The sequence below is a fragment of the Biomphalaria glabrata genome, chromosome 16, assembly GCF_947242115.1.
Source record: "Biomphalaria glabrata chromosome 16, xgBioGlab47.1, whole genome shotgun sequence".
In the NCBI taxonomy this organism is placed as follows: Eukaryota; Metazoa; Mollusca; class Gastropoda; family Planorbidae; genus Biomphalaria; species Biomphalaria glabrata.
The window spans coordinates 9,798,932-9,811,895 of record NC_074726.1 but is presented as its reverse complement, the minus strand read 5'-3'; the positions used below and the strand labels follow the sequence as shown (position 1 = coordinate 9,811,895).

The window sequence follows — 12,964 nt, the reverse complement described above, 5'->3', positions numbered from 1 at the left end:
GTTGCACGTCGGTACGTCTGGTCTTCAACGGAGAGGAGGAAGGTTGAGTCCAACCGTGAGTACTTACCGCACTAAACTTGTGAATTTTACACACAGCGTCCCCGGCATGCCAGCGTGTGGTCAGTCGCGAGATGAGCTCGGCCAACACAATCATCGGGCCGGTCAATAGGTCTGGGGAAATTAAAACTTGGTTTAATTCAGTTTGAGAGGGACGTTGCGAATGGTTTAATTCTCACTTCTCTTCTCCTTTTGTTCTCTTTACTATCCATTTCCGGTGTCACTATTTCACTCTCTTCTTTAATTCTTTCCTCTCTCTCTCTCTCTCTCTCTCTCTCTCTCACACACACACACACACTATATATCTTTCTCCCAATGAAAATTTTAACAGCTAATAAAGACAACTTCTATATGAAATGAACGAGAGTAATTTTTATATTAACACGAGCATTTACCACCGGATACGCCCGTTGATTTTTTCATAGACTATGTATTTTTTATTTTCCCTTTTTTTTTCTAAGTTATAGCAATAATAATATTGTAATAACTTAAGTGAGGCAATTCAACGAGACATAGACGTTTATTTACACGACATCACAGGTACACAAAACAACATCTTTCTTAGGCACAATCTCTCCATATTGGCTCTCTACTTGGGCGAAAATCGTTCTCTTTTCTAATGTTGACATTCTTTAGGTCTAGTCTATCACAGTGCGCACCTTCTAGCACTAGCCTGGATGGCGGTGCGCATGGCAGAGTTATAACAATATAAAGACCTACAAGAAAACGCTTCCCCAATACATTCCTTTGGCCAGAGAATTCTAGTATCTATTATGTTGAATTGGACTGGCCAGATAATTCTAGTATCTATTATGTTGAATTGGACTGGCCAGAGAATTCTAGTATCTATTATGTTGAATTGGACTGGCCAGATAATTCGAGTTTCACATCAATACTCCTCCCTCCCCCCCCCGAAAAAAAAACTCTCCCCCTAAAAAAATATTGTTTATATAATCTGACTATTCTTCTGCTTTTTTTCAGTTCTTATTCGACATATTTGTTAGACTTTATGATATTTTGGGCTTGGGGTTCTTATAACATTCTACAAATCGTAATGCTCACATAATATTTTTCAATAAAACTGTCCACATTGGCCCGTGTATTCTAGTATTGTTACGTTTAATAAAGTTTAATTGGAACGGCCAGCCTTAAAATGCCCTTCCAAACACACTCACGTCTGGCCTTTGAATTCAGTATTCACTTTTCACTAAGAGAATGTTTCCGTGCTGCCTTTTCAAAAACAATTTAAAAAAGAAAAGTTGCTCAAGTCTGGATTCGAACTCCAGCCTTCACGATGGGAGACTGACATGTGAGCCACTGAGCTATCCAAGTACTTTTTAAAGTAGAAGGTTTTATAGTCTATTGTTAGTTTCAAAAATATAGCACAATACCAAAATTCTCTACACAAGGCTTATCTCCCCTTAGCTTAGTAGTTGCTCTGCTGTCTCTATATAAAAAAATAAATAAAAAGATTACAAGTTATTGATTAACTAATTGGTAATTTTTTTAATTGATTCATTTGTTGTCATCGACAATGAATAATTGTGCAAAGTTTCAACTTGATCCGAGAATGGTAAGTGAGAGAAACGACGTGTACAAGATTCCACTCAGACAGAGAGACATAGTGACTTGATAAAAGCTTTGTAAACAAGCAAAATTAACTAAAATACTTAAACAACAAAACAAAGTTTATATAAGGGAAAAAGCACCTAACAATCACTACCATTTTGTCAATACTGCAATGGTTATCTCCCCTTTTTCTATATAAAACGAAAAAAAAGTTATTACCACTAATTGATAAACTAACTGGTTAAAGTTTTGAATGTTTCATATATTGTCTTCAACTATGTATAATTGTGCGAAATTTCAACTTAATCAGAGAATGCGAAATGGGAGAAAAAATTTGAAAAATAATCCTGTCAGATAGAGTATGAGGCATGAGGTGTTCCCACTCCTAAATACCAATCGGAATACAATGTGGGCATCTTTCATATTGCTATTACACTTTGGGTGGTGTTGAGGACATACGTTTTATGTTATGAGTAATCAAGAAAAAACATATGGTAGTGTTATAATTATAACACTATGTACACGGATTTATACATTCTGCCGAAGCCTTCTTATAAGTACTTTTGTACTACCCACTCCTAATTCGTGAAACCTTATTAAGCTTTTCATTAAACTCTCTGCTTCACACACAATGACCAGACAAAAACTGAGACAATACAATCACAATTTCGTGTAAACCTCATTTTCTTTGGCATTGTTCAATCCCGATTCCTTTAAGCTTCCAGGACATATGGACTTACGAAAAAATAAAAGAAAGTTTTCTTTTCAATGATGAATTTGTCTTCTAAAGGAAAAGCTTTGATCATGTCGTTTTCTTTCCGCTGTCTGAATAGATGATGATATTTCTCGGTTGTCCTACTTTCCAATTTGACCCGAAAACCCAGAATTTCCGTCACCTACATTATGAAGACTTTTAAAATCTAGATCTACATTCAAGTTTTAGTTTCTCAGGACAGACCATTTTTTGTGTGTGTGTTGGTCTTGACTATTTTCGTGCGACTTAAAAAACTATTTAAAATCTTTAAGGCTTCAAGGGCGTAGAACCTAGAGCTAGTAAAAAAAATTTCATACAGGAAAACCTAAAAATAGCAAGCTTTTTTTTTTTGATATCCGGTGTAGAAACGAAAGCTGTGTACTGTTGACTAATTCAACTTATACCATTACTTCAGTCAAGTACAATGTCTTTCCCTTGTTCGAGATATCAAACAAAATAATAAATTACCAATAGTTAATTAACTAATTGGTTAATGTTTTTTTCTTGATTCTTGTGTTGTCAGGTAAAAGAAATAATATGATGACTAAGTGCATGACGCGTAGGACGTAATCATCTTCTTTTTTGAAGTAACGTCTGTATCATATAAGATAAGATAAGAAATAACTGTACACAGTTTCAACGTGATCAGAGATTGGGTGTGTACAAACGTTTGGCTGACAGACAGACAGACAGAGTTGATATATGCTAAGCTTTGCAAAAAAATATTTTTAAAAATAATTATTATATTATATTCAATTATACGAAAAGAAATAGAGCAGGATAACGGTTAACATTTGATAAATGATTTTATTCTCTTAGTGATAACTCAACGCGTAAAAAAAAAATTTGTTAATTAGAATGTTGGAATAAGTGTTCTGTTTTAAGTGTTAGTCTACTTAGATCACTGTGCAATAATACTACTAAACAGGTTTTCTTAAAGACCAATTCATTAGAGTAAATGATCGACAGTTGCTAAAAGACAGTTACAGAAAAAGAACAAACTCTGCTGTAGCCTGTTAAACTATCCCAAGAAAGAGAGTTGTTATTTTAATTGCATTCAGGAGTCAAGGACATTTATTAAACGTGTATTTAGTGCGTTAAGGCGATTCGTATCTCAACCCCCCCCCCCAAACCCGCTACATTGTATTTCTGTCATTTCTTTCGACGAAGTTGCAATTATAAAAGACTGCCTATCAGACAACGAGGGAAAAAAAAAGTGAAAGAAATAATGGGAGAGAAAGATGGAGAGAGTGAAAGAAAATAGAAAAAAAAGACTGTTCTGTTATCTTGAGCACCATTGACCGTTAGTCTCAGGGGGAAAGACGAGTGATGTATAGATCTCTACTTAGCTTGGCACGATCTACTCTTGAAAGTTATATAGGCAAGTGTTGATAGGTTATGATGTATAGATCTCTACTTAGCTTGGCACGATCTACTCTTCAAAGTTATATAGGCAAGTGTTGATAGTTTATGATGTATAGATCTCTACTAAGCTTGGCACGATCTACTCTTCAAAGTTATATAGGCAAGTGTTGATAGGTTATGATGTATAGATCTCTACTTAGCTTGGAACGATCTACTCTTGAAAGTTATATAGGCATGTGTTGATAGGTTATGATGTATAGATCTCTACTTAGCTTGGCACGATCTACTCTTCAAAGTTATTTAGGCAAGTGTTGATAGGTTATGATGTATAGATCTCTACTTAGCTTGGAACGATCTACTCTTGAAAGTTATATAGGCATGTGTTGATAGGTTATGATGTATAGATCTCTACTTAGCTTGGCACGATCTACTCTTCAAAGTTATTTAGGCAAGTGTTGATAGGTTATGATGTATAGATCTCTACTTAGCTTGGCACGATCTACTCTTCAAAGTTATATAGGCAAGTGTTGATAGGTTATGATGTATAGATCTCTACTTAGCTTGGCACGATCTACTCTTCAAAGTTATATAGGCAAGTGTTGATAGGTTATGATGTATAGATCTCTACTTAGCTTGGCACGATCTACTCTTCAAAGTTATATAGGCAAGTGTTGATAGGTTATGATGTATAGATCTCTACTTAGCTTGGCACGATCTACTCTTCAAAGTTATATAGGCAAGTGTTGATAGGTTATGATGTATAGATCTCTACTTAGCTTGGCACGATCTACTCTTCAAAGTTATATAGGCAAGTGTTGATAGGTTATATTGTTAGGCAAGTGTTGATGAACGGATTAAATGTCTCGGTCAATATTTGCCACAATTCTCATGAGTTACTTAGCGGGCAAGTTTGTAAAAGTCTTTAATAGAAGTCTATTTTTATATGATAACACATGAGTTGAACTTACGTTAATCCAGTCAAATGAATTCTAGACCAGGCATTGAGATCCTAAAACAGTCTTGTGCTTAGGTAATTCCTTTTAAACAGATGGTGTAATACAATGAAATCTAAATCTAAAAACCTGCAATTACATATTATCTTTTTACCTTTTCAGACTTTAAAAGCAAAGTTAGCAATAGAAGTATAAAATGATCCCTACTTTAATAAAAAAAAAGGCCCAGCCATCGATCTATCAGCACCCTTTATGTAAAATGCCAAAAAAAAAAAAAAGTCCTCATGTGAAGCTTTCAGACAACAATTTTTTTCGGGAAAATCCTACGAATTTGTGTTCTCTTGTCGAGGAAAGTTCTGCCAAGCGCCTTGAGACAATTAGATCATCGTTGAAAGTGTGAGCGACAAAAAAGACTCGAAGTGTCTGTCTTCTCTGACTTCTACTATTTAGTTTTGGTTACAATAAAACTGCCCATTGCTCGTGTCCCGAAGCTAAAAGCCTGTTCACAAAGCCGAAATATTTTTGTGTGTGTCAAAATCAAATGTGGTAAAGGGACATGCTCATGGGTGTCGATTAGAAACTTAGTCCAAGTTAAGGTAACTATTATTTTAGTGCTACGCTTAACATGATATAACTATTTATGCATCTTTTTGTCTTTTAGTTGAAAAGTGCATGCCGGGATTTGAGAAAAAGCTGGACAGAGAACAAGTAACCAAAAAAAAAAAAAAGAAAGTTAAAAACAAAAAAAAACAATTACGTCTTTATACAACTAATGAACTATTGTAAGAGCAATTATTTGGCCCGTAATATCTAATGAAGGATAGATTTAAAACACACAAAAAAGTTAAAAAAAAAAAGCTTATATTACGTGTAATTGTATCAATAACGTGTACAAACATTTTACCAGACACACAGACAAAGAGAGTGATTTGATATAAGCATTGTAAAAAGAAACATGTTTTACCCTGACCTATTTCCCCTGTGAAAAAAAGTCCAGGTTAAGCGAATGTATAAATCTTTTAAGAGAGTACCACACACAAGCATGCCAAACTATACGTAGTGATAAGTCTTACCACAGACAGGTAAATGTTATCACAGACAGATAAATGTTACCACAGACAGATAAATGCTACCACAGACAGGTAAATGTTATCACAGACAGATAAATGTTACCACAGACAGATAAATGTTACCACACACAAGCATGGCAAACTATACGTAGTGATAAGTCTTACCACAGACAGGTAAATGTTATCACAGACAGATAAATGTTACCACAGACAGATAAATGTTACCACAGACAGATAAATGTTACCACACACAAGCATGTCAAACCATTCGTAGTGATAAGTCTTACCACAGGCAGGTAAATGTTACCACAGACAGATAAATGTTACCACAGACAGGTAAATGTTACCACACACAGGTTAGGCTTACCGCACACAGCCAGGTGCAAAATGAAGAAGTTCATCCTAGAGCGGCGTCTCTCCCTGGACAAAGCTATAGCCGCCAGGACAATCACGTTACCGATGACGATGAGACAGAACAAAATCACAAGCACTGCTATTTGAGCGTCCTGGGGAAGAAAGATCAAGGAATGGGTTTCAATTAATGAACGCAATGCAGGCATACACGACATGAAGCTCTTAACAATCGACACTAACAGCAGGGGGAAAAGAGGCACAGGATAGATCTACATGGAGAGCGAGCATAAAAAGAAGGTTCCCGAACTGCAGATGGCATACACAAACAGAAGTAGATAGAAGGTTGAAAGTGCAACGGCGCCTGATGATTACAGATACCCAACCTGTGACTGCAGCTGTGTATCAAGGATTGGCCTCTATTGTCACTCAAAAAGTTGCAAAAGGGACTCTTGTATTCCAAGTGATGTAAAATGCAACAGTAATGGAGAATCAAAGTTTTCAAAAGAAAACATTTCATAAGGTTTCATTTCTTCAACACTAAGACTTAATGGTATTGAAATTAACAAGATTTGTTTTTCTTACAGTAAACCATCGGATTACCAAGGTGATGTATAGTACAATTCATTGATTATACGCCTTGCTTTATAAAACACAATTATAAGAGAGATTTAACATAAGGTTAATCTCAAGGATGGTTTTAAATGAATGTTAGAATTTTTTACCCCTCATCCTTCTTCTCGGGAAAGAATCCTGGTAAAGCAAATGTATAGATACAGTACACTTTACAATATTCCAATGAGAAAAGCATTGAGATTTATGCTTACAAGACTATGCGCAAAATTTTCCTGAACATTAATTTATTAAACACTTCAGTCATAATTGCCTTGCATTTGGAAACTCCCGAAAGCGATAATCATTTCAAGAACATGTCTAAATGCCTTGTGATTTTTTTTTTCATTTTTTTAAACTAGTGTTTTTCGAGTGTGGCCAACCAGCATGCAATTATTTCCTCAGCGATATACATCAAATGTTAAAGTTCTAGAAAAATCGTTTATGGTTTATATTGTAAACTACAAAGACTGTAAATCAAAGTACCATTTCTTTTCTGTAAACACTAGTGTATAATGGTTCTGTATGGCCAGCCCAACGACCATACACATTTATTGACAACCGTCAGGGCTACACGCTTAGAGTGCAAAGTAGGCTATATCTGGAGTTGAACTCTACACAATGTTTTGACAGCCAAAGGCATTCTACAAATTCACATTATACAGTTTTCTCACAAAAATTCCCTCAACAAAAAAGAGTCCATTTCATATGGACATGGACATTTTCCAATGATTTGCTTTACTTCCCATAAATAGCTCCTCCACGCATTGACATTCAAATCAAGGGAACTAACCGCCGCAGACATGAGTTATTTACCTTGTAGTATTCCTGTGGGTCCGGGTAACTGGACACATTGCTAGACGTCTCATTAGGGCTGAAGACGCTGTGAGATGTAGTGGGTGTAGCTGGTGTGGTCGTTGAGGAAGATAAAAACAAAAAGTGATCCCGGATGGTGGTCATGTTTCAATCTGAAAACAAACACAAAATACAACACGTTTTTGACAGAGCTCCGATCAATAAGATCGAACTATCCCTGGTGACATATATTACCAACGTTTGCAAACATTGGAAGCACGTTGGTAGAGCGCTTGGCTTCAGAACCGGAGGGTTCCTGGTGATGACTGAGATTTTTTTTATCTCTGGATCTTTAGAGCGCCCCCTGAGTCCACCTAGCTCTAATGGGTAACTAACATTGTGGAAAAGTAAGGCGGTTGATCGTTGTACTGGCTACATGACACCATTGTTAACTGTGGGCTACAAAACCAGATGACCTTTACATTGTATGAGAGGGGAACGTTACTCTGCAAACATTATGGTGTATGGTTAATACTTTTGTCTTAATTACATTCTCATATATTTCCTTGTGGTCAGTATTAGTTGTTTTTTCTTTTGAAATCTATAATTTATAATTAAGTTCAATTAATTGAACTAGACTAAATGCCTATTACTTGATAATTGATATGTACCATAACAATACGATATAGTGTGCTAAACAAGGGTTAAACAAGGGTCTATCTATCTATCTATCTATCTATCTATCTATCTATCTATCTATCTATCTATCTATCTATCTATCTATCTATCTATCTATCTATCTATGTATCTATCTATCTATCATCTATCTATCTATCTATCTATCTATCTATCTATCTATCTATCTATCTGTTCGTCCGCCTGTCTATCCGTCTGTCAATCCGTCTTACTGTCTGTCTGCCTATCATGAGAGAGAGTGAGAGATGGAGAGAGAGAGAGATGGGACGAGTAGGCGAGAGAAAGAGAGAGAGAGCGGAAGAAAACAAGAGAGAGAGAGAGAGAGAGAGAGAGAGGAAAGATTGAAGTGAACTTGATGTCTTTGCAAAGCTTTTATGAATTCACTTCGTCCATCTGTCTGTCTGATACAATTTGTGTAAATATTTCTTCTCCCACTTCCCATTCTCGGATAAAGTTGAAATTTTGCACAATTATTCATAGTCCATGACAATACATGAATCAATAAAAGAAATTAACTAGTTATTAAATCAATTAATGGTACTTATTTTTGTTTAATATAGAAAACGGGAGATAAACCTTCCAATATATAGAGAACTAGGTATATGGCAGTGACTTTGTGGTTCCTCCCTTATATAAGCTTTGGTTTTGTTTTAACGTTTATATAAATATAGATTGCTTTTGTTTTAAACATCTATTGTATTGACCATCTAGATCTATTTACTTTACGTAAACGACTGACAACTCCCCAATCTTTACCAATGAATAAATGCTGCGCATTGACACATAATTTAGTGTTGCTCCTCGTTTAATGTTTGTGTGTGTGAGTCAACCTACACTGTACGTGATAAACGTTATCTACGAATCTCCTTTTTTTCCCCCCCTTAATTACTTTATAAGACTTTATAAGAGTCCCACGTCAGTTCGTGCTGTCGTGTGCAAGAAGGGCTTGCAAACAAAAGACGCCAACTCGGGGGGCGCTGGAGAGCAGAAGTGGAAGTGTGGGGCAGACATCTACCATAGTTATCTATATATCTATAGCTTGTCCATCGTGATTAAATGAGGACCACTTTTGTCATCTACGGGTCTGAGCGCTTCGCAATGGGGTTTTGTGCCTCCTAATGTGGTTGTTGAGACCCATGTATTTAGCTCCACACTGGGCAGGTAGTCCAGCTGAAGCTAACTATCTATCAAGTGTGTTAATATTTAGGCTCATATTTCTACTTGTCTACTAATGGCTATGTGAATACCACCGGTTTGCATTCTAAAGACCTTCTTACACTTATCAATTCTATATATCGTAAGTGATAGGTCTATGCCGTTTTGAATAATGACACTTTATTTATTTCGGTTACAAAGAGTTAGTGAAAAAAAAGAAAAGGATCGAGACACAGAAAATTGCCTGTAGGACTGGGGAAAGTTAATGTCTGGGTTGTCCAGATTGTCTTGTAGCTCACTTTGTTTTAGGGACAGAAGAAAATCAATTTCTGCACTTTGAAAACGTAGGTGGAAAAAAAAAACAAAGAAATACTAGAAAATAGAATGGACCGGTCACCGAGGTATGAGAGAGGGGTGAAAATATTTTAAATATAGGAATTTAATAATAGATTAACAAAAGTAGACTCGATTTGGGAAGAGATAGTTAATTGTTTTTTTCCTGCTCATCTTGAAGTATAATAATAATAGCAATTAATTCGAGTCGTAAATGAAAGCCTATCATTAAAATATGTAACTGATAAACTAGTATCATATTCCTAACCTAGATATTAACAGAAGTCTGTACACACCCAGATGATCACAGGGATATGTATTCCTGTGGTTAAAATAAATGATGTATTATCGCTTTTTCCAAACAGGTGAAGAACTACGAGACGAGGGCATTGAGTAAATTTACAATTCAAACAAACAGACTCGATTTCTTTAGCTGTTTTCAAATCATGAAATTATATTTTATTTCAGAAATGGCGTTTTCTATCTTATCTTATCTTATATAATACAGACGTTACTTCAAAAAGATGATTACGTCCTACGCGTCATGCATTCAGTCATATTAACCAATGACCTAAATTCTGCCAAGTCACTGGTTTTCCTGGCTAGCTCAGGCAACCCATTCCATGCTCTAATAGCACTAGGGAAGAAGGAGCATTTGTACAAATTTGTCCTAGCACATGGGACGAGGAATGTGTCTTCCATGTCCTCTAATGTGGAGCCACCCCCTAATTTACGTGCATTAAGTCATTGTTTCTGTACGCTTCTTTATCTCTTGACTAACTTAATTTTTTTTACAATTGCAACTCACGCTGTCTGTCTGTCTGTCACTCTGGTAAAATGTGTGTACACGTTATTTTTTCCACACCCATTCTCGGATCAAGTTGAAACATAATTATTTGTTGTACGTAACAAAACACGTATCAATGAGAAAAAACAACAACAATTTGCTAATTGATTAATAGTAATAAATTATTTTGTTTGGTATCCAAGGGAAATAAATATTAATATTACTTTATGAACTGTATGTGCTATGTTGCTGTATATGTGAAGTTATTCCCCATATTATAATTTGTAGACGTTCTTTCTCCCACTTCCCATTCTCGGATCAAGTTGAAATTTCGTATAATTATTAATAGTTGGTGAATGTACATGAATCAATCACAAAGATAACCAAAATAGTTAATCAATTAGTGGTAATTTATTTATTTTTTTAATATAGAAAAAAGTGAGCTTATGTATGCTGTATTGAGAAATATGCCAGTGATTTTGCGGATCTTCCACTTAGATAAGTTGTTGTTTTTTTAGTTTTAAAAATATATACTTTCTTTGTTTTTCTCTTTCATTATAATACACTCTCCTTTTATTTAGGTTTCTTCATGTTTCTCTCTATCTCTTAGTTCTTACGGTCCCTATCTGTTTCTTTCTCTCTTACTCTGTCTCGGTATGTCTCTCACCACCTGTCTGCTGTCTGTTTTTTTTTTCTGTCTCAGTTTCTTAGTCAAGTTCGTCACTCAGTTCTATCTGTTGCTCTCTGCTTATCTCTCCATTTTATCTGTAGTTTTCTTTCGATCTCTGTCTCTGTCTCTCTGTCTCTGACTCTCTCTCTCTTTGTCACTTACTGCCCCTTTTTTTTCTCAATTGCTTTTTTCATTCATTTTTCTTCTGTCGCTTTCTTTTTTTTTTTCTTTTTTTTTTTTACTTTCCAGCCCATCCTTTCTCCTTTTTTTTAATCTCTTTTTTTTATCTCTTACACATAACCACAGAGAGAGAGAGAGAGAGAGAGAGAGAGAGACAGAAGAGCTAATGGCGAGCATGAAGTATCACATCTGAATGAAAAAAGAAGCAGACATACTAACTCTGGCTACGTGTTGTAGTCGGGTGGGAAAGGCAGCAGAATTTTCTTCGGGGATGCTTTTATCAAAATTAAAAACAAACATTTGGAAGACGCATCAGATAATTGAGGTCATTGGAAGGTCATGACCTTGCCTACTAGTTACGTCGCCGACTTCTGCTAAGTGGGTAGACGACCATATGCCATACGTTTAATAATGAGTATTAGTTTAATTGCTTCCGGGTGGCATTAATTTATGTGGTATTGAAAAGGAAAGCTCCCTGACCTTAACCCAACACTTGGTACAAAAAGTCAACCGGAACCAATATGTGCATCGTTACATCGTCTAATCATGGTATGGTCTAATTATGGTATGGTCTAATCATCCAATGCAAGCTTTATATCTCTGGCATCAGTTGACATAAGGCTGTACAGATATCAGTGAGATAAAATAGATTTCAAATGTTACTAGTTTTAATAGTTTTCTTTTGAAACATAACGTATGCTCCTATACAATATCATTTGCAATCACTAAATAATTTCTTTCTGAATAAAATTGTTTTGGTCAACTAAATATGGTCAGATACTTACGGAAAGAGTTGTAAACTATATTTCATAATATAATGACCAAGTAATGATTATTTCGTTTTAATTAATGTTAATATCCCAAGTCTTTTTGTAAAAATTTCATAAAGTGACTACTTTCACAAAACTCAAATAATTTTGCATGAAATACAAATGTCTAGTGCATTTTCTGCGGTCTTTGATCACTGGCGACTCCCGTGTTGAGAAGCTATTGTGTAGGCACAGATTACTAAGACTTAGGTCCTCCCGCGCCGTTCGGCGCATTGTCAACAAGCTGTCTTTACAAAGATCTGTAACTAGCAATGTTTGGGGCCTCTTCCCACCTGGTGTCCACTGCTCTAAGGTACTTCATAAAAATGTGGCGCCAAGTTATAGGAGGACGTCCCTGTTTGCGCTTCCCTCGTATTGGCCTCCATGTCATTGCAACTCTTGGTATGCGTAGTTCATTTAGTCAGATAACATGTCCCGCAAACCTCATGAGACTCTCTGTTACAAACTCATTATGTGGTCGAGTCCCAATTCGACATAGGAATTCTTTGTTTGAGACCAGATCTCTATGACTGACTTCTAAAATGTATGTGACACCTTAAGTTTTGATATAGATAAGATAAGATAAGAAGATAATTTTTATTGATCCAATCAAATGGAAATTTAGTTTATCTACAAAAGACAACCTCAGCGTAACTACTGTATAATAACAATATAGATGCAGATACGAACAACATTCACGCACGAAACACATACACACTCATAACCAGCGCTTTATGAATTTGGCTTCTATGAACTTTTCGATGACGACAGCTGATCTTGTAACACTCTGACCGAAAGTGGGATGAAG

At 35.8% G+C, this 12,964-nt stretch overlaps 1 protein-coding gene across 2 annotated transcripts in view; it reads right to left on the bottom strand.

The window, feature by feature from the left end:
- Positions 1-12,964, bottom strand: part of LOC106057845 (cardioacceleratory peptide receptor-like) — an 88,925-nt gene that overhangs the window by 38,371 nt on the left and 37,590 nt on the right. For both annotated transcript variants that reach the window (XM_056014244.1, XM_056014243.1), the window contains exons 2-4: positions 7,548-7,699; positions 6,136-6,274; positions 68-171 (exon numbers count right to left, since the gene is read on the bottom strand). In XM_056014244.1, coding sequence (XP_055870219.1) covers positions 68-171; positions 6,136-6,274; positions 7,548-7,691 — 387 coding nt within the window. In that variant the 5' untranslated portion in view covers positions 7,692-7,699. The remainder of the gene's footprint in view (positions 1-67; positions 172-6,135; positions 6,275-7,547; positions 7,700-12,964) is intronic.